Below are 22,387 nucleotides of genomic sequence, written 5' to 3'. Positions count from 1 at the left end.
GCCAATTGTGGTGACCACTATGTAAAATATATTAGCAATAACAAGCAGTCATTACGTATGGTTATCATGTATCATACATGTAATTGAGATGTTTATACTTTACAAACACATCATTTTATCTCTGCAGTTCTCAAAATCAATATATAGTAGACAAACCAGTTTAAAATCTATAGGTCTACCAAACGGTTAAGTGATTAACCATTAAGCGCAGTTGGATTAAGTGATGGTTAAATGTATTTGAAGAAATGAGAAGAGAATCATATGAAAAGTATTGTGAGCATTGCATTTTGAATGGTAATTACTTTATGTTAAAGGTATTTCTAGATGAAACACTGATTAGGTTTGGTGAAAAAGTTGCCGTGTGGTTTTGTGTGTTGTACTTAGTCAATTGAAAATGTGCTTAAAGTTTTTTTTTTAAACAGCCCTTTTGAGGATCTATTTTGAGTTTTGTACAAACATTTGTGAAATTTGACCAGATACTGTACTTGTGAAAATAGTACCAAATCGAAAAAAAATGTAAACTGACCCTCGGTGCACCGGTTTATGGCAAAAGCGGTGAGGGAGGAGCACCCTTTTCGATGGAACAGCAATCTTCCCTGCAGTCATGTTGTCAACAAGGTAGCCTGGTGGATCGTTCAGAAACATACAACATTTCTATTCCATATAATATAAGCCTATATTCGAATTTTCTAACTTGTTTTAATTTGTAAGGCAGATAACGCGTTTGTGAAAACACAGAATCGTAATCATTAACTCACACGTGTTTAATCTAGTTTAGGCTACATCACTTTTGTTTTGAGCCGACTTCGCAGTGGGTTTTGAACTGGGCACCTGGGTCACGCCCGAGAGGCAGCCCGGTTCCCAAACGAATGCAATCACTTTACACCCGGAGAAAACACCTCCTACATGGTAACCCGGGCCAGATAATCGAATCCCCTCATTGTAAAATAGTTCCTTGTGTTAATGCTAGGTCGAAAATATACAGTCATCGACAGTACAGTATAAAGATAGGCTAAAACTGCTTATCCAATAGATCTCCGATCGCACTTTTAGGGGATGTCATGGCGAAGTTGGCTAGGTAAACTCATGACTTGCCTAGTTAAATAAAGGGTTAAATAAAAAAAATAAAAAATAGGGTCTAACGGTCCTCTCGCGGCGAACTGCGCATGTGCAAGCCGTTAACTCAAAGTTACTCCTTCAATATAAAGTTGTTTTTTACGAAAATAAAAACGTATCCGTTTATCTATTCCACAAGATTGGATTAATAACATTGGCTCAAATCAATGTTGTGCCTTTAGATTTCGAAAAAAAAACAACTAAGGAAGAATATTTTACTTCTCAAATCCCAAACCCTGGCCTTGTCTGTTGGAACAGTTTCCTCAAGCCGTCCCGGAAGTCTTGCGATGTTGCGCCTCTGGGTTAAGAAACTCTGTGATACAGCTGTCATTACCAACCGAGGCGTTCCCCCCAAAAATAGTTCTGTCGGTACGCAGATCTCACTGGCCAAACTTCCTGTCATTCTAATGACGTTGGCTATTTTTGACCAATGGTGTGGTCGACCACACCTCCCTTATTTTCCGGTCGTCACTAGTTACCACAGCCACAAAGTCATACCCCGCTAATTTCAGCAATTTATCTTCTTAAAATCTGATTTTAAACCTAACCCTTACCTTAACTACACTGTTAACTTTATGCCTAACCCCAATCTTAATTGAAGAGAAAACAGTTTTCATAAACGTTTACGATATAGCCACATTTGACTGTGTGACTGTTGTAACTTAATGGAAAAGCTTATTTCCTACGTACGCCATTCGCCCTGCTGGAGTGGCACCTATTTTTTTGTTGTTGTGTGTTACACGTGTCCCGTCAATATCGCTGGATTTCTATAGCTGAATTGACTTGACTTTTATTTTCAAATATCGTGTTGGAACGGAAATTTCACATTTTAAAGTGTGGGGGAAATTAAAGTGTAGTTATCTAGCTAGCTTAGACATGTTTACAGTAGCTATCTAACGTTAGTAGAACATGACCAGACTGCTCATACCAGGCCGATAAGGTTACCATTCTTTCAGACATGGATTACATTTTCCCACAGAAACTTTTCCCGGTTTATTTCAACTCTGGGCCGCCCAGTTCTACGTTTAGACATAACGTCGGAGGTTGGGGTTCCTATGGTCAAGTGTTGGAAGTAAACGTCGCTCAACACGAGGTGAGTTGTGATAATGAAATCGATGCTAGCAATGCACTTTCAAGTTCACTGTGTTCCACCTACTATGATATGGATGATCGTAGGCCAGAGAGTCTTGTTTTTAAAATCACTTTTACACTGAAAATCATTTGCTATTTTACTGGAGTTTGTTTTAAATAATTTTAGAAAGACGTTAGTCTACCAAAAGTAGATTGGAAGTTCGAGTCTCAACACCAAGTGAAGGGAGAGCCTTGGGTGCCAGTAGAACCTATAGCAATACCGCTTCTGGGACCAAAAAGAGGTAATGGCTCGTCGGTGTGTTTCCTATCGTTTTGATAAGGATAAGATTCTTAGACAATTGTTACTCTTGTGCATGTCACTCATCAATTGAACTTAAATATTATTATTATTAATTTTCTTTAGGCCACACATGGTCATCAACAGCTCTGTCAGATCCTTTGGACTTTTCAGAACATGTAAGAACTTTTTTTTTTTTCTTTTACTTCCTGATTTATTTATTTTTCCACTGGGAACACACACTGATATAAAGTGATTTATATTTGGATGACTTCTCCTTTTGTAGATGCAGAACTTCTACCAGTATAAGTACAAGGATGCGTTTTGCACAATGAGCCATGTCCTGGGGGAGAAATTCCACTTTGGACAGGGGAGGAGAATGGTGAATGTCCTGATGTCTATTTTTTTAGTTTTTTTTGTTTGATGCTTCATGTGTGTGCAATACTTTTTATATGGAATGAAGTTTAACCACTTGTTTTGTCATTTTCCAGGAAAGTGAAATAAATGCTGTTCACATGTGGCAGATGGAGCACTTCATGCAAACATTTAAATACAAAAAGTAAGTACATAGAGAGGAACTCTAGGCCTTATGTCCTAGCCGAGACACTGCTCAACAGCGAGGCGTTTCACCATCCGCCCTGTATAGTTTTACAGATGTAGGCTGTGCACATCACATTCACCCTGAGGTGATTTTAAAGTCTCTGCTATCCTGATCCTACCATGGCATTTCATGATGTGACGGTCCCATGTTAGTGGCCAGTGCTGTGGTAGCTTTAAGCACCAGCTGTCAGAGCAGATTACTGCACCTGTTCATAGCCCATCTATAATTTAGCCCTAACAACTACCCCTTCCCCAACTGTATTTGTTTATTTTGCTCCTTTGCACCCCATTATTTCTATTTCTACTTTGCACTTTCTTCCACTGCAAATGTACCATTCCAGTGTTTTACTTGCTATATTGTATTTACTTCGCCACCATGGTCTTTTTTGCCTTTACCTCCCTTATCTCACCTCATTTGCTCACATTGTATATAGACTTATTTTTCTACTGTATTATTGACTTTTTGTTTTACTCCATGTGTAACTCTGTGTTGTTGTATGTGTCGAACTGCTTTGCTTGATCTTGGCCTGGTCGCAATTGTAAATGAGAACTTGTTCTCAACTTGCCTACCTGGTTAAATAAAGGTGAAATAAAAATAAAATCCCCTTTTCATCCACCCTACCTAGAAGGGTTATTGCTCATCAAGAAGCTGTTGAGTTTAGAAAACAAAGTATGAAATTATTTTTCCACTACTTATTTTCCTTGGCGGTGCCCTCTGGCAACTAGCTCCCCTTGGCGGTGCCCTCTGGCTACTAGCTCCCCTTGGCGGTGCCCTCTGGCTACTAGCTCCCCTGGTTGTTCATCCATCATTTGCTTTAAAGTTTATTTAAAAGGTTCTCTGTCCTCTACCTGGGTTTATTTAAAAGCTTCTCTGTCCTCTTCCTAGGTGCGAGTTAACTCATTTGGGGCGGCAGGCCAAAAGGTACCACAACCTGTTATCAGATGTGATCCACGACATCCCTCCAGCCCTGCTAGCTGATCATCTCCATGAGGAGCTGACCTATCAGAGAGGGCAGGAGCAGTTCTCTGACCACGCCACAGGGGGTGCCATAGGGTACGTTTCCTTTACCAACACCAGTATCTCTCAGCATGGCTGTCTGGTGTACCCTGGGAAAGCTGGCTTTAACAAGCTTAGTATCCTTCAATGTAATCTATCTGGAATATCTGTCTTGAAATATTTTTACTGGTGGCCTGCCCTTTCCCCCTTTTCATTGAGGCCTTCACAACCTGGATAACAGTCATAGGGACATTTTTGGTGATTTTATATTTTTGCAGTAATTCATTTACTTGTATTACCCATTTCAAGAACCACATCAACGGTCCTTAATTCAGTACCTCAGACTTCCACAGGGTGGTGCTAGAGTTCCAAGAAGGGAAGCCTCCATGTTTTGATGTGAGCCACAAGCCTCTCTCATTCCTGCTCAATGGTAAAATCAGACAGATCACCGTCGGCCTTCAGCAGGATGAATGTAAGCACAGTGACATCATTATCATCCATAAATGCATGAGCAATATTGTATCCTGTTATTTGTTTGTTTTGAGGTTGATGTTTAACTCAGGAAGTAGGTTTAACTGAAATTCCAATTTCCTCATTGCCAAGGGAAAATGTGGAATTTCAGGTTACTTCCCGAATTGAATAAATGAAATCGAGTTGACCCTAATTCAGGTCCTGTTTCTTAGTCTATTTCCTTTGTCTAGTTTGAGTTTACATTTTTTTGTAGTTTTTTCTCATCGCTGCAGCTCCCCAACAGGCTCGGGAGTCGAAGGTCGAGTTATGCGTCCTCTGAAACATGACCTGCCGAGCCGCGCTACTTAACACCCGCCAGCTTAACCCGGAAGCCAGCCACACCAATGTGTCGGAGGAAACGCAGTTCAACTGGCACCCGGGGGTCGGCCCCGCAGGCACCCGGGGGTCGGCCCCGCAGGCACCCGGGGGTCGGCCCCGCAGGCACCCGGCCTGCCACAAGGAGTAGCTAGAGCTCGATGAGCCAATTAAAGCCCCACCAAACCCTCCCCTAACCTGGTTGACGCTGGGCCAATTGTGAGCCGTCCTATGGGACTCCCGAACATGGCCGGTTGTGGCACAGTCTGGGATATGAAACGGGGGACCGTAGTAATGCCTTAGACTGCTGTGCCACTTGGAAGGCCTGTAGTTTGAGTTTTAACCATTTATTTTGCTGTTGAATGGACATGCAGCCCAAACTCTTTACATAACAGTTTGCAGTGTTAAACTGACTGTCGTTGTGTTCCTACCGTAGGTCACGTGGGGGTGCGCTGTGACCACCTGTGTGGTGTCTGGAAGGTCAATGAGAAGAACATCCCTAAGACTCTGGAGGTCATTCAGACCAAGCAGCCTGCTACATGTCTCAGTGTCAGGTAGGTTGGAGCGACGTGAGAGTGTGACTGTGTGCGTCTCCCCTCCTGTAAGAAAGGTAGCCCTCGGCCGGCCCGTCGTGCGAACCCGGCCCGGGCCGTCGTGCGAACCCGGCCCGGGCCGTCGTGCGAACCCAGCCCGGGCCGTCGTGTGAACCTGGCATATATATGTCTGCACGATGTGGGCAAATAATCGAATAGCGATTGATTAAACATTGACCCACTTGGGTGAACTGTTGGAGTCATAGAAATAAAATCATTAATTCATTGTGCACCCCTAGTATGTCTTAACACAATATTTATCATTTTTGATGGTATAACAGTATTTGACGGTAATTTATGTTTCTGTGTTCCGCTATAGAGGTCGTTCTGTGTTCCGCTATAGAGGTCGTTCTGTGTTCCGCTATAGAGGTCGTTCTGTGTTCCGCTATAGAGGTCGTTCTGTGTTCCGCTATAGAGGTCGTTCTGTGTTCCGCTATAGAGGCCGTTCTGTGTTCCGCTATAGAGGCCGTTCTGTGTTCCGCTATAGAGGTCGTTCTGTGTTCCGCTATAGAGGTCGTTCTGTGTTCCGCTATAGAGGTCGTTCTGTGTTCCGCTATAGAGGTCGTTCTGTGTTCCGCTATAGAGGTCGTTCTGTGTTCCGCTGTAGAGGTCGTTCTGTGTTCCGCTGTAGAGGTCGTTCTGTGTTCCGCTGTAGAGGTCGTTCTGTGTTCCGCTATAGAGGTCGTTCTGTGTTCCGCTATAGAGGTCGTTCTGTGTTCCGCTATAGAGGTCGTTCTGTGTTCCGCTATTAGAGGTCGTTCTGCTATTAGAGGTCGTTCTGCTATTAGAGGTCGTTCTGCTATTAGAGGTCGTTCTGCTATTAGAGGTCGTTCTGCTATTATAGGTCGTTCTGCTATATAGGTCGTTCCTGGGTTCTGCTATATAGGTCGTTCTGGGTTCTGCTATAGGGCCTTGTAGGTCGTTCTGTTTGCTGTCATAGTGAAAAGCTTTGTGTTCTCCTATACTGTTTTAGCACTGGTTCTGAATGTTTGTGATGATGAAAGTGCTGTCTGGCCCTGACAAGCCGGCGTCTGAGGAGATGGACGCTCTAGCAAGCTGGTCTCTAGCAAGCTGGTCTCTGTTGACTGTAGCTATGAATGTTCGTCACATATATTGTACACCTTATGATAGGTTTTCTCTGCTTATGTCACTCTGATTTTAGGAGTAGTTTTTGGAGTCAAGTTAGTATTCATGATTATGTACAGTTTCTACTACAGACCAGGATTGGGATCAATACCACCCAATTCAGGAAGTATACTGAAATTCAAATTCTCTTCAATGCTTTTTGAAATGAAGAAATGGAATTGAAATTTGATTGTACTTCCTGAATTGACTGGAATTTTAAATGGAATTGACCCCAACCCTGCTACAGGCTCTTTCAAATGTAAACCTTGGTATAAACAGGTTATTTGTTGTCTTTTAGTCCCCATATCCAGGGAGAGCTTCTGGTGGCCAGTGAGAGTGGAGCTGCCTATCTGTGGACGGTGGGAAAAGGGTAAGAGGCTTAGATACCTGTCACTGAACTCATGGCCCTGACCCAATTATCTACCCTTCTCCTGTTCTCCATGACCCCTCTCCCTAAGAAAAGTGTACACTTCCACCATTGTTAAATCCATGAAAGGGACCGTTGCCGGTAATGGGCTACGCCAGCGGTCAGCAACCTTTTTCCATGTGGAGTGCCAAGTTGTCATATCATTTCTACTGATCTGCGTGCCAGTTATGAATTTCATATGCACGTTTTCCTGGAACAGTTCAATTATTAATAGTCTTCATATCTCAAAATCACTTTCATGTGGTTAATCATAATGATACAAATCCAAAAGAAACTTCTATTGACATTGCTATTATGTAAAAATAGCCTACATAAAGCAGCAACAAAAAAGAAAGTAAACATATCCTGGTAGAAAGAATCGGGATTAAAAATAAATATCCTATAAATGACATTGGCTATGCATGGCCTGTCTGCAACATTGTATCAACTATTAACTTGGTCTGGCCCAAAGCAGCTTGTGCTAGCAAACGTGCAACCTTACTGAAGATTGACAGGAGCACTCCAATCAAAAGACAATGAATAAGTTGACAATTCGTAAATTCAATGAAATAAATATTTTTACTTAAAAATGTAGCCACGGTTGTGCTTGTCCTACCCGTGTCGTCTCTCGCCGTGTGGGGCGTTCTACCCGTATCGCCGTGTGGGGGCGTTCTACCCGTATCGCCGTGTGGGGGCGTTCTACCCGTATCGCCGTGTGGGGGCGTGCTACCCGTATCGTCTCTCGCCGTGTGGGGTGTCCTACCCGTGTCGTCTCTCGCCGTGTGGGGCGTTCTACCCGTATCGCCGTGTGGGGGCGGTCTACCCGTATCGCCGTGTGGGGGCGTTCTACCCGTATCGCCGTGTGGGGGCGTTCTACCCGTATCGCCGTGTGGGGGCGTTCTACCCGTATCGCCGTGTGGGGGCGTTCTACCCGTATCGCCGTGTGGGGGCTGTTCTACCCGTATCGCCGTGTGGGGGCGGTCTACCCGTATCGCCGTGTGTGGGTTTGCTACCCGTATCGCCGTGTGTGGGTTTTCTACCCGTATCGCCGTGTGTGGGTTTTCTACCCGTATCGCCGTGTGGGGGTTTTCTACCCGTATCGCCGTGTGGGGGCGTTCTACCCGTATCGCCGTGTGGGGGCGTTCTACCCGTATCGCCGTGTGGGGGCTGTTCTACCCGTATCGCCGTGTGGGGGCGGTCTACCCGTATCGCCGTGTGGGGGCGTTCTACCCGTATCGCCGTGTGTGGGTTTGCTACCCGTATCACTAACAGTGTTCCCTCTTGTCATATTTTAGTTTGCAGAAGTTCCGTCAGGAGAACAGTAACCTGTACTTCAATTCTAAGTCGTCATGGAGATGGTGTGACTTCTCTGGCCACCCCAGGGTGATGGTGTATGCTGACCGGACAGGTGTGGAGCTCTCTGATATCAGGGTAATAGAAGACAGTAAAGCCATTCCATGGGTTTTTGTTGTTTTTGTAACTGTGTTGCTGTGCTGATTTGACAAACCCGTTTCCTAACTTTTCTATTCTGAATGTTTTAACCTAGCCATATGAGATCAACTCTTACGTGTTTACAATTGGAAATGGAACAACATGACTGCTATTAAAAATGTTAACATTGTGTGTCTGTCTTTACAGACCAAAGACCATTGTAGCCACACGCTGTTTCGTATCAGCCAAACCCCTGACTGTAAGAGTGGCGAGAGAGTCATCCTGTCCAATTACCTGAGAGATGTCCACACCTTCCACCACCTCGTCACCACACAGGTACCTTTTTTAATTACATTCTAATTGACCTATCACATCAGGGCTCTACAGTGCCATTCATTTTTATTTGCATATGCGCCTAAATGTTTTGGGTGTGCCAGTTCCTTGTTCACTTCACAGTTCTGGAATGTATCCGGCTGTATTCCAGCTCTAAGGAACAGCTCTTTGTGTCACAAGCCTCACAATGGGCCACATTGACAACAAACGACTCCTGCTTTTCACCTCTAGAGAAAACAAACGACTCCTGCTTTTCACCTCTAGAGAAAACAAACGACTCCTGCTTTTCACCTCTAGAGAAAACAAACGACTCCTGCTTTTCACCTCTAGAGAAAACAAACGACTCCTGCTTTTCACCTCTAGAGAAAACAAACGACTCCTGCTTTTCACCTAAAGAGAAAAACAAACGACTCCTGCTTTTCACCTCTAGAGAAAACAAACGACTCCTGCTTTTCACCTCTAGAGAAAACAAACGACTCCTGCTTTAAACCTAAAGAGAAAACAAACGACTCCTGCTTTTCACCTCTAGAGAAAACAAACGACTCCTGCTTTAAACCTCTAGAGAAAAACAAACGACTCCTGCTTTTCACCTCTAGAGAAAACAAACGACTCCTGCTTTTCACCTCTAGAGAAAACAAACGACTCCTGCTTTTCACCTAAAGAGAAAACAAACGACTCCTGCTTTTCACCTCTAGAGAAAACAAACGACTCCTGCTTTTCACCTCTAGAGAAAAACAAACGACTCCTGCTTTTCACCTAAAGAGAAAAACAAACGACTCCTGCTTTTCACCTCTAGAGAAAACAAACGACTCCTGCTTTTCACCTAAAGAGAAAAACAAACGACTCCTGCTTTTCACCTCTAGAGAAAAACAAACGACTCCTGCTTTTCACCTCTAGAGAAAAACAAACGACTCCTGCTTTTCACCTCTAGAGAAAAACAAACGACTCCTGCTTTTCACCTCTAGAGAAAAACAAACGACTCCTGCTTTTCACCTCTAGAGAAAAACAAACGACTCCTGCTTTTCACCTCTAGAGAAAAACAAACGACTCCTGCTTTTCACCTCTAGAGAAAACAAACGACTCCTGCTTTTCACCTCTAGAGAAAACAAACGACTCCTGCTTTTCACCTAAAGAGAAAACAAACGACTCCTGCTTTTCACCTCTAGAGAAAACAAACGACTCCTGCTTTTCACCTCTAGAGAAAACAAACGACTCCTGCTTTTCACCTAAAGAGAAAACAAACGACTCCTGCTTTTCACCTAAAGAGAAAACAAACGACTCCTGCTTTTCACCTAAAGAGAAAACAAACGACTCCTGCTTTTCACCTCTAGAGAAAACAAACGACTCCTGCTTTTCACCTCTAGAGAAAACAAACGACTCCTGCTTTTCACCTAAAGAGAAAACAAACGACTCCTGCTTTTCACCTCTAGAGAAAACAAACGACTCCTGCTTTTCACCTCTAGAGAAAAACAAACGACTCCTGCTTTTCACCTAAAGAGAAAACAAACGACTCCTGCTTTTCACCTAAAGAGAAAACAAAACCATCAGCTTGTTGTGAGTCTGTTTCTTCAGATGTTCTTGTGATCTTTGTCGTTCACAGCACTCTGCTTACGTCATGGATGAGCGTTTCTCCTGCCTCCCCATGATCCAATGGGATCACATGATGGAGTATCCTCCCATGTTTGCCCAGGTCGTGGCGGGGTTGCCATCGGGGGGCGGGACTACTAAGGTGCTGCTGGGCTCTCAGAGATCACAGGAAGTGATCCTGCTACAGTACTCAGGTGTGTACGGTCGTTCTAGTGTGTGCGTGTGTGTGTGTGTGTGTGTGTGCGCGTGTGTGTGTGTGTGCCCGGTGGGGTTTTTGTTTGAGTAAATCAGGCTACTGTTGACCAACCAGTCTTACTGTGTACCTGGATTTAAAAATAAAAAATAAACTACTTTGTCATTGAGCCTGGAGTTCCTGGAGCACTTGTAAATAAAACAAATACTATATGAACCCAGGTCTGTCTGTCTCACTGAACAGAGATGCTGACATAATGACTATTTGATCAATGTCATTTTCTTTTATTTAACCTTGGGAGCAAGTCGGTTAAGAACGCTAGCCCTAACCCGGACGATGCTGGGCCAATTGTGCGCTGCCCTATGGGACTCCCGATCACGGCCGGTTGTGATTCAGCACCGGAATGGAACCAGGGTGTCTGTAGTGACGCCTTTAGCACTGAGATTCAGTGCCTCAGACCGCTGCTGCACCACTCTGGAGGCACACATGGCTATTGACTTTCTGTAATGTCTACTGTTCCGTCTGGTTCTCCAGGTGGTAGGGAGAAGGCCTGCGTCACCAGAGGCCCACCTCGGGCCTTGCTCAGCCCCAGAGACAGCCTTGGACACCTGCCTGTCCAACTCCCCCACAGACAGCACCATGCCCAGGACAGACTAGCCAATCCTGCTGCTGGTAAGCAACTGTGTAAATAAAGACTGTAAATAAAGTTGTATTGAAAATGTGTCCCTAAGCATCTTATGTTTGTTTAAGGGATGTGTTTTGGTGAGCTGTAACTGTCCATGCCAAATCCATCATCACTTCAATGTTTACATATCTGCCGAAATTACTTTCAGTTTAGTTTTCTCATAGAGCTTAATTAGTGAAGTTGGTGCTTTATGTTGAATAGGCTCATAAATTCATATTCTGTTCTTTTCAGGTCTTACTGTCGTCCATCAGAGCCAAGCCAAGGAGGAATATATCTGTGTGCTGCAACTCACTGAGGCCGGAGACATCTTTTACCACACGCTGAAGACCCAGACCGACGGCCCACCGGCACCAACCCAGAAATCCGTGGGACCCGAGGGACGTAGCGGAGATGTACAGAGACGAAAACAACCAGTTGAAACATTAAAAAAACTGCTTCATCAAACGTTAGGAACCTCAAGAAGCAGCGTCCTAGATGATACGTGGTCCACTGGACCGCCGTCTCCTGGGGAGGACTCTGGGTTCGAAGGAAGGGGACAGCCGTGGGACCCTCCTAGGGCTGGACTGGAGATGGTTATCAACGACCCTCATGACGACTCGTACCTGACGCTAGCAACAAACGCAGGATTAACTGATACTCAGGAATCCGCTGCTACTGTTCCTCTACCTACAGCCCAGTCTTTGGACACTAATGTTAACAGTAACCCCGTCAGGCCAAAGGTCAAAGTCAGTGATGAGGCTCTGTTGGTTTGGAGGAAGTGGTTCCTCAAACTGTTCAAGTTCCCCCAGAAGCGCCGCAGTCTCCCACACAAGACCACAAAAACCAAGTATCTTCTACCCGACGACAGCCTTCAGAGAGACCCGTTGGAAGATCACTGTCGTCGGACCCTGAAGAAGGACCTGAGGGAGACCATGAGGAATGGAAATGTCCTCGTCCACAGGAACACCTGTCTCAAACCCCTGGCTCTGGTCCCTGTCCCGGCACCCGTGGAGCCTTCTGAGTGGGCTGATGTGCTGAGCGAGAGGATGAGCGTATCGTGGGAGCCTGGGCTGGGGGGATGGAAGAGCTGGTGGGAGGAGAGGCTGGGACTGAACCGAGAGGAGAAGGTAACCCATCTTTATTCTTATTTATCATGTGTGTATCTGGACCACATTGTCCAACACTGTAGATATAAATGGCATCAATAGAGCTGATATGATTCCTTGTTCAACATGTCGGAAAGGCATGTTTTGTTCTGGTCGTTATCTATCTGAATGTTCCAAAACGTTGTGTCCTTCTGAATGCTCTCGTTGAGGTGGTGGTTATTGTGAATGTTGGTTTTCAACCTGACTATACATTTCCCAATTGGGACAATGGAGATATTGATTGACATATTCATTGGTTGATTTTGAAGGTGGCGGCTCTGCGGAGGAAGAGGAGGAGACAGAAACGGGCAAAGGCTCACAGTCGTATCGACCTATCGGGCAGCTTCACCTCGTCCGTCAGCTACCAATCAGACCTGGACAGCTCCTCTCTCTCCGGTTGGTCGTCGGCAGCCAGTCACTACGCCAGCTCCGACGTAGACGGTGTGGCCACAAGCTGCTACAACACCAAGTGGGTCGCCCTGTCTGAACCGGGGTCATCGAGGGCTACCACACCAACATCACAGACCAGTAACTCACAGCCCACAACACCTCATAGGGAGTTTGGTTCAAAACCAACTACATCACTTGAGCAGCTTAGTAGTTTCCTCACCCAGACCTCTATCCCTTATTCACAGTGCAGTAGTCGTTCACTGCCCTCTATCCCCTATTCACAGTGCAGTAGTCGTTCACTGCCCTCTATCCCCTATTCACAGTGCAGTAGTAGTTTACAGCCCACTATCCCCCATACACCGTTCACTAGTTCCGAGCCACTGTTTACACCCCAAAAACAGCCCACCGTTGGTAAGTTGCCGCCCTGGAAAACGGCATGTTCTGACTCCAGCACGACGGACATTTTGAGAACAGTGGTGGCAACCCAGAAGCCCAAGTCACAGAATCAGGATTATTTAAATTCTCTCTTTGGATCCCAGGAGCCTACGGATGCCTCACAGGGAGTAGGGTTTAATGAGAGCAGACATAATACTCCGTTGGCCACCTCTTCTCAGCTATCCTCCAGCTCTACTTCACAGAGGAACCTGAAAGTGGGACTAACCTCCTCACAACCCAAAAGGAAGAAGTCTCGTATGGGTTTTTGATCTGAATATTGGTGGATGTAGCCTTATTTTTCAAATGAGACGATTGTGACGGATGAAACTATGGCGAGGGATCTTTTTTCAACCTTTTTAAAAAATTAATTTCACATGTTACGTGACAGGACTGTGAAGTGTGAATTGGCTATTGAGATTTCTGGAATATTCTAGAAACCAAAAGCATAAAGTCACAGAATATTTTTTTTTTTTTTGGGGGGGGGGGTTGTTCAAATAAAATCTATATTCATTAATATTGTTCTAGACCAGCATCTTATTTATTATCTGACTGAAGCAGGTTTGGTTGAGCGACAGTATTGAAGTGTGAATTGGCTACCGACTTTGGTTATAAGACATTTCTGGGAATTTCTAGACCTAGAGCATCACTCAATGTTGTCCAAAGTTATTGCCTCTGGGTTTCTATATTGCAAGTCATTGTGTTCAAATAGGCCAGTACAGGCATAATCTGACTGAAGCAAAACATTTCAAATAAGTAATTTTGATTGTCAAAAAGACCAGAGATTCAGATGTCAAAATAGTATTTTTGTATTTTTTTCATACATTGGCAAAAAATTACAAATAAGTTAATATCTACAAAGGTTCTATTCACAGTTTCTTTCTTTTTTTTTTCATTATACAAATTTACATTATGAGATACTCCATCCATCCATTTCTTCCACAGAGCTAGCTACATACCAGCCAAATATAAGTTACTCTACGACCTAAAAAAAAAAAAAAGGCAAATTTCAAGGTTAACAAGACCACACACACACACACACACACACACACGTGTTTTTCTGAATAATAACATGCAATAACATGTTTTTTTACAGTTGAACCTTGTAGAGGGATAACGGGACCACCAGGCAGTGAACACAACTCAACGATATCATGTAATACAATGTACATGTTCTAACTCCCCAGACAAGTCTATTGTACCTTGGCTGTGTTCTATAGTGCATCCTAAATGGTACACTATATAGCGCACTACTTTTGACCAGGGCTCATTCGGCTCTGGTTCAAAGTAGTGCACTATATAGGATACCCTTTGGGATGTAGACTGTATGATGTGGCTGGAATGTTACAAATCCAAACATGTACCACCAACACTTTAATGCTACATCTACAACAACAAAAGAAATCAAGTTTAAAACGTTTTATCTTTGAGTTGATGGATTCCGCTGCCTGTCAGGATTGTTTAAGTCTTCCCATAAATGTATTTTTGTTTAGCTTAAAATAAGATAAATACAGTATATTGATTGGTTTGTAACAGGCCACACTGGTAGCCCTATTGAACTAACAAAATGATGTTTTATAGGAAAGTTTTGTTTTCCTGGGTCGTATTCACCAGGAACCAAAATGGGCTGTCACAGGTTAAATGTGTCTAACGCTACGAAACATTTCACTAATGAACATAACCCTACAGTATAAACGGTGGTTGTGGAACCCAGGCACTTCCTTCACAGGGGTTTGGTATGGTGGTATTTGTTTCGCTGGTTGCTTTGGCAGAGGAAGTAAAGAGGGAAGTAAGGTCCCTCTGCATCAGATCCCAGGGAACTGCTCAGGCTCTCCTCCCCAGAACTCATGTCTTCACACGAGTCCTCGCTGAAAGAACAAAAGGGGGGGACACAATTGAATACGTTAATATTTCATTCGTTTTCATCGTTGATCCTATTTTCATCATTATTATTATTGTTTGACTACAGGACTAATCCCAACCATTCAAGTCATCTTTGGAATGTAGAGATCTAACTGGTTGTGCAACAATGTGGTTGAGCAGTTATGGCAACTGGTTGCTAGGCAGGTAGGAAGTGACAAGTCACTCACCCGCATACATGTCTGAGTAATTGTGAGCAATGCAGACAGGGATAGGCCTCTGTAGAAAGGCTGTAGGGCTAGGCTAACTGATGCAACAGGCAGGGCCGTGATGTCACAGAGCGGACGGAAACCCCCCCCCCCCCAAGTCACAGGTTGCCTACCAGGATTACTATAGTATACTGTAAGAGCTGAAACTAGGAGTGGCCATACACTGGATGGGTGGGGCTTAATTGTTGGGGGGAGGTATTTAAAATGTGCCCTTTAAACTGAACAAAAAAATATAAAACGCAACATGTTAAGTGTTGAACTGAAGTATTTCTGTGTAATAAAGCCCTTTTGTGGGTTAAAACTAATTCTGATTAGGTGGGCCTGGCTGCCCAGGGTCTGGCCCTGGGCTGCCCCAGTAGGTGGGCCCTGGGCTGCCCCAGTAGGTGGGCCCTGGGTTGCCCAGGGTCTGGCCCTGGCTGCCCCAGTAGGTGGGCCCTGGCTGCCCCAGTAGGTGGGCCCTGGCTGCCCCAGTAGGTGGGCCCTGGCTGCCCCAGTAGGTGGGCCCTGGCTGACCCAGTAGGTGGGCCCTGGCTGCCCCAGTAGGTGGGCCCTGGTTCCCCAGTAGGTGGGCCTATGCCACCCATGGCTGCAATTTACTTTTGAAATCGTGGCCCTGGCTGCCCAGGGTCTGGCCCTCTGGCCCTGGCTGCCCAGTAGGTGGGCCTGGGTTCCCCAGTAGGTGGGCCTGGGTTCCCCAGTAGGTGGGCCTGGGTTCCCCAGTAGGTGGGCCTGGGTGGCCCGGGTTCCCCAGTAGGTGGGCCCGGGTTCCCCAGTAGGTGGGCCCGGGTTCCCCAGTAGGTGGGCCTGGGTGGCCCGGGTTCCCCAGTAGGTGGGCCCTGGCTGCCCCAGTAGGTGGGCCCTGGCTGCCCCAGTAGGTGGGCCCTGGCTGCCCCAGTAGGTGGGCCCTGGCTGCCCCAGTAGGTGGGCCCTGGCTGCCCCAGTAGGTGGGCCCTGGCTGACCCAGTAGGTGGGCCCTGGCTGACCCAGTAGGTGGGCCCTGGCTGCCCCAGTAGGTGGGCCTATGCCACCCATGGCTGCAATTTACTTTTGAAATCGTGGCCCTGGCTGCCCAGGGTCTGGCCCTCTGGCCCTGGCTGCCCAGTAGGTGGGCCTGGGTTCCCCAGTAGGTGGGCCTGGGTTCCCCAGTAGGTGGCCCTGGTTCCCCAGTAGGTGGGCCTGGGTTCCCCAGTAGGTGGGCCTGGGTTCCCCAGTAGGTGGGCCTGGGTTCCCCAGTAGGTGGGCCTGGGTGGCCCGGGTTCCCCAGTAGGTGGGCCCGGGTTCCCCAGTAGGTGGGCCCGGGTTCCCCAGTAGGTGGGCCCGGGTTCCCCAGTAGGTGGGCCCGGGTTCCCCAGTAGGTGGGCCTGGGTTCCCCAGTAGGTGGGCCTGGGTGGCCCGGGTTCCCCAGTAGGTGGGCCTATGCCACCCATGGCTGCAATTTACTTTTGAAATCGTTGCGTTTTATATTTTGGTTTAGTATAGTATTCAGTTTTCTGGGGATTTTCCAAAGCGTTTTCTGTTGTCATACAGTGTGTGTATATAGACGAATCTCGTAATACTGTGTCCTCTCCAAGAATATATTTGAAAATGTTCTTTTCCGGAATGTATGCCTACTATCTAAATGTGTTTTTGATGAGCATGTTGGAAGTATTTCTTCCTCCTACGGGTACAGTACATCACATTCCTGTTTACCTTTCGTCCCAGCAGTCCTCAGGAATGGTTGGCAGTTCAGGGACGTTGCAGTAGCTGGTGTGAAGGTTCTGAGCTGTCCTTCTCGACACGATCCAGACTAGCTTCTTATTGTTGGGTCTGCTACATTCAGGGGAAGAGTAGTCAGACATACACTTGGCCACCAGCCCCCTCCAGTGTAGCAGCTCAGTGTCAGTGATCTGTAAAAGAAGACCAGGGCATCATAACATTGGACATGATGGTAACATAATTGACAGGGTCAGCAAATACCATTGGGATGGATTCCAGGTGTTGTAAAAGGATGGCAGTCAGGAACTTGAGAGTGTAAAAGGGCCCTTTAAAATGTCCATATGGGTCAGTTGTCATATGAAACCTTATGGACTAGGGCTTTAGGGCAAACCATATGTAACACTGGTTCCAGGGCAAAAAAATATATTTGTATCTGAATATGACAGGAAACTGATTGTGTTACTTTGTTAACCAAAGGAATACTTTATTTTGTGATAAGTCCTCAAGGTTTTTGACACAACAGTAATTGTTTACCTTGAGATGTCTCTGAACACTATGTGCTATTTCTAGCATGTCAACAGACTGCATGGCTTCAATCTCTTGAGTGAGGAGGGACAGGGCCAAGACGGATGGCTGGAAGAGAACAAAGAAGAAAACCATGCATCAAACTGCTGCCTAGAGGTCTACTGGAATATGTAACTAGGCCTATAGACGCTGGGGACTGTTATGCTCTGGGGTCACGCCTTACTTTAGCTTTGGAGAATGTGATGCGGCAGAGACAGGCTTTGAGGTGGGCCTCTAGTGTGTTCAGGTTCAGGGCTTCCTTCCTTTATGAGAGACAAAGGGAAAATACTTAGACACAATTCATCTGAATCAGTTCGAATGGGAAAACAAGGTCATTAGGCTACTTTGTTACATAACTGATGGATATCATAAGGTTGAATGCACCAATTTGTAAGTCGCTCTGGATAAGAGCGTCTGCTAAATGACGTAAATGTAATGGTGGGGAACATATCTGAAAATGTCCAATAACGCTGTACCAATAGATAAAAACCAGTGCTGTCCTTTCACAGTAAGGATTAATGTCACTTTGGAAACAATGGGGGGGGGGGGAACAAGCTCCGATTGGGATTTGTGTGTGTGTGTGTATACATACACACACTAATCCCAATCGGAGCTTGTTTCCCCCCTCATTGTATAAACTCAGTAAAAAAAGAAACGTCCCCTTTTCAGGACCCTGTCTTTCAAAGATAATTTGTAAAAATCCAAATAACTTCACAGATCTTCATTGTAAAGGGTTTAAACACTGTTTCCCATGCTTGTTCAATGAACCATAAACAATTAATGAACATGAACTGTGGAACGGTCGTTAAGACTCAACAGCTTACAGACGGTAGGCAATTAAGGTCAAAGTTATGAAAACTTAGGACACTAAAGAGGCCTTTCTAATGACACTGAAAAACACCAAAAGAAAGATGCCCAGGGTCCCTGCTCATCTGCGTGAACGTGCTTTAGGCATGCTGCAAGGAGGCATGAGGACTGCAGATGTGGCGAGGGCAATAAATTGCAATGTCTGTACTGTGAGACGCCTAAGACAGCGCTACAGGGAGACAGGACAGACAGCTGATCGACGTCGCAGTGGCAGACCACGTGTAACAACACCTGCACAGGATCAGTGCATTCGAACATCACACCTGCGGGACAGGTACAGGATGGCAACAACAACTGCCCGAGTTACACCAGGAACGCACAATCCCTTCATCAGTGCTCAGACTGTCTGCAATCGGCTGAGAGAGGCTGGACTGAGGGCTTGTAGGCCTGTTGTAAGGCAGGTCCTCCCCAGACATCACCGGCAACAACGTCACTTATGGGCACAAACCCACCGTAGCTGGGCCAGACAGGACTGGAAAAAAGTGCTCTTCACTGACGAGTCGTGGTTTTGTCTCACCAGGGGTGATGGTCGGATTCGCGTTTATCGTCGAAGGAATGAGCGTTACACCGAGGCCTGTACTCTGGAGCGGGATCGAGTTGGAGGGTCCGTCATGGTCTGGGGCGGTGTGTCACAGCATCATTGGACTGAGCTTGTTGTCATTGCAGGCAATCTCAACGCTGTGCGTTACAGGGAAGACATCCTCCTCCCTCATGTGGTACCCTTCCTGCAGGCTAATCCTGACATGACCCTCCAGCATGACAATGCCACCAGCCATACTGCTCGTTCTGTGTGTGATTTCCTGCAAGACAGGAATGTCAGTGCTCTGCCATGGCCAGCGAAGAGCCCGGATCTCAATCCCATTGAGCACGTCTGGTCGAGAGCCATGCATGCTCTGAAACACGACCCTGCCAAGCCGCACAGCTTCTTGACACACTGCTCGTTTAACCCGGAAGCCAACCGCACCAATGTGTCGGAGGAAACGCCGTACAACTGGCAACTGAAGTCAGCTTAGAGGCGCCCGGGCCCGCAACGAGTCGCTACAGTCCAATGGGACAAGGACATCCCGGTCAGCCAAACCCTCCCCTGGGGCAGCAGGTAGCCTAGTGGTTTGAGCATTGGGCCAGTAACCGAAATCCCAGAGCTGACAAGGTAAAAATCTGTCGTTCTGCCCCTGAACAAGGCAGTTAACCCACTGTTCCTAGGCCGTCATTGTAAATAAGAATTTTGTTTAACTGACTTGCCTAGCTAAATTTAAAAAAATGTAAAACTTGAACGACGCTGGGCCAATTGTGCACCGCCTCATGGCTCATGGGTGTCACGGCCAGCTGGAATCGAACCCAGGGGCTGTAGTGACGCTTAAAGCACTGCGGTGCCCCCCCCCCCCCCCCCCCCCCACGAGTTCCCAGTTGTCTTGAAAGCACCATTATGATGTCAGGCTGTGACGTTATGAAATTTTGGATGACCGTAATTGGTCAGATATGGTAATTGTGCCAGCCCTAATGATAAGCCAGATATGTCAACAGCTGCTTAAAGTTCATGTCTAGTTCATTATGTCACCATTGCTATCTTCAGAATTGGGCGATTTGTAAGTACTATCTATCATAATGGGTGCCTTACCTGTCTGAGGTTTGTGAGAGTGTGATTCTATGGTATAGGTGCAAAAAGGTTAAGGCTGTGATGGCTTCGAGTTGGAAGTTGAGTTTCTCTGAAATGATCTTCTCCATGCGAGTGAGGTCCGAGACTGTAAACTTGCACTGGCCGATACGAATAAGCTCATTGGTGGAAGACACGTCGCACTCTTCTTCTACTGTTTTGGCTGCGATGTGGAGGCAGCTGATGCTAATGCAGGCTAAATGTTTGGGTTGGACCTGAAGAGGAGTCACACACACACAAAGGCTTGTAATTAGTGGACATATGCAATCATTAGTCAAGCCACCTCTTTCATTTAACTTTTAAATGTCCATGCTCATTTTTACATTGTGTCATGGTTGTTTTTTGTCAAGAAAGGAAAACAAATGTTACATTTTAAAGGGTTGAAATTCTTTCTGAGGTCTGCTTTTATTTTTTTTTATTTTTTTCATCTCACCTTCATCATGGCCAAAAATCTATCCAGCAGGTTGACTGCCAGAACGAAGGTCTGGGTGCTGTACCCAAAGAAACTGGTCAGGCTCCAGAGGTCTTCCACTTTGACGTCCCTACATTTAGCTGAGATTCCTTGGCTGGCATTCTGTAATTCATAAAACATTTTAGGCATTAAATGTATATTAATATGTAATAGGTGATACTTAAAAAATAATATATTTGTTTAACTATAATGTTATTGTTACAGAATTTATATTAACAATTTATTTAAAAAATAATAATATTGATCGTACAGCGTATTTACTGTACTGCAGTGAATATCTACCTCTCTGGTTGATTCGATCAAGTGGAGTCCCGTTTCTTTCGGAAGATAATAAATCTCCTGTTCAAAATTTGTTTTCAGCTCCCTCATAAGTTTAACGGCTTCCATGTCTAGACTGGATTGTTACAGAAATCTGAAATCCTTCCACTGTAAAACAAACAAGAGTCTGATGTTAATGGTCGTCCGTTAACGTTATATTCATTCACCCAGGCGAATGGTTCAAGGTTTACCCTCTCTCTCTCTCTCTCTCTCTCTCTCTCTCTCTCAACAGGGCTACGGTGTCAGATGTCTTAGGTTAACGCTTACACACATCACAACAAATCCTATTTAGCATTTAGAGTGGAAAAACTGCTTTAGTTATGCCAAATGTTTTTGTGTTTGTGAGACACTAGAAAAACGGATAACACAGCAAAACGGCGTTCGCTTGAATCTATTAGATAGCAAATAATGCTTCAAATCGTCGACGAGGGAAGAGGGGAGGGGGGGTAATTCGTGTTCTTGCCTAGGTCAGAGTTCATTCCCTGGCAATTCCCTTCGATTTTTCATAGATCTTGGTTGTTCAATCGATATAAAATTGTAGTCTAATAAAAGCGGGTTGCAGCTACTAGTCGGTGATGTAAAAAACAACATGTTTTTGTGTAAAATCTCGACTGCTCTATGGGGAAGCAACGCAAGCTAAACCAGCCATGGTAACGTTAGCTAACACAGAAGATAAATAACAAAGCCAAGGCAGCGAAATGGGTTACCTAGATTTTCTTTCGTTGTGAGAAAATCAATTGAAGATGCCAATTTCATCGACAACCATGAAAAAGCAAAAACGAATAGAGATTTATAGTGCCGTTTTTAAAATCTTAAAACATGATAACAAAAAAAAAAAAACATTTAATCCTGGCTTCAGGAAGGAATTGGAACTAGTCTAAAATAGTCTTAAACAGCATTAGAACATTTCACATTTACCTCACATCTATTCAGTTTTCTTGCATATAATGTACACTTTTTATGAATTTCAATATTTACCTGTTATGTTAGTTACATCGACATATTCTCACGTCCCAAACTATTCTGTTTGTTCCTTTTAATCTCTAGTTTGTAATTCCTTTCTCTTTTTGTTGATGTTGAGAATTTCCACACCCAGAAACGGACGTCAATGTCGCGTTAGCCAATCATGTACGTAGCTGTCCACCTTGTTTTGACTTGTCGAGGAAAGTCTGCCTCCTTTTTGTAGTTTACTACTATTTAGTACTTATTAAAGAGTTGGTAGTGCTAGGACAAATTTAATGTTGTAATAAGTAACGTGATTGAATTTTTACTTATAGATTACAATGGATTTTGTACGGAGTGTTGTTTTTCCTTACACCAGCTCGATATTGACACTTCCACGAGCCAATCATCTTTCTTCTTTATTTCCGTTCAAATAGTCCGCACAATTTTATTTTGTTTCTATTGGATGCCTGGACAAACCCTTTTACTCACGATTGGTTAGAAATAATTAGCTCGGATTGCATGTAGGGCATTTAAACG

General features: G+C 45.2%; 2 protein-coding genes across 2 annotated transcripts; one reads left to right on the top strand and one right to left on the bottom strand.

Moving 5' to 3' along the window:
* The first annotated feature begins 1,578 nt into the window (after positions 1 to 1,578).
* On the top strand, positions 1,579 to 14,237 carry taf1c (TATA-box binding protein associated factor, RNA polymerase I subunit C). The gene is made up of 15 exons (XM_014138944.3): positions 1,579 to 2,209; positions 2,375 to 2,489; positions 2,612 to 2,664; positions 2,772 to 2,867; positions 2,977 to 3,044; positions 3,972 to 4,219; positions 4,426 to 4,554; positions 5,344 to 5,461; positions 6,924 to 6,995; positions 8,327 to 8,462; positions 8,670 to 8,798; positions 10,396 to 10,576; positions 11,110 to 11,247; positions 11,492 to 12,366; positions 12,654 to 14,237. The coding sequence occupies exons 1-15, from the start codon at positions 2,075 to 2,077 to the stop codon at positions 13,476 to 13,478; spliced, it is 3,318 nt and encodes a 1,105-aa protein (XP_013994419.3). The 5' UTR covers positions 1,579 to 2,074; the 3' UTR covers positions 13,479 to 14,237.
* Positions 14,000 to 22,004, bottom strand: ccng2 (cyclin G2). The gene is made up of 8 exons (XM_014138948.3): positions 21,884 to 22,004; positions 20,870 to 21,013; positions 20,549 to 20,689; positions 20,080 to 20,330; positions 17,779 to 17,857; positions 17,565 to 17,663; positions 17,025 to 17,221; positions 14,000 to 15,074 (listed from the first exon to the last, which is right to left on the bottom strand). The coding sequence occupies exons 2-8, from the start codon at positions 20,972 to 20,974 to the stop codon at positions 14,930 to 14,932; spliced, it is 1,017 nt and encodes a 338-aa protein (XP_013994423.1). The 5' UTR covers positions 20,975 to 21,013; positions 21,884 to 22,004; the 3' UTR covers positions 14,000 to 14,929.
* Positions 22,005 to 22,387: the final 383 nt, after the last annotated feature.

The sequence above is a fragment of the Salmo salar genome, chromosome 13 (assembly GCF_965601325.2).
Source record: "Salmo salar chromosome 13, fSalSal1, whole genome shotgun sequence".
Lineage (NCBI taxonomy): Eukaryota > Metazoa > Chordata > Actinopteri > Salmoniformes > Salmonidae > Salmo > Salmo salar.
Note: the sequence above shows the minus strand (reverse complement) of the source record. Positions and strands in the feature narration are given on the sequence as shown.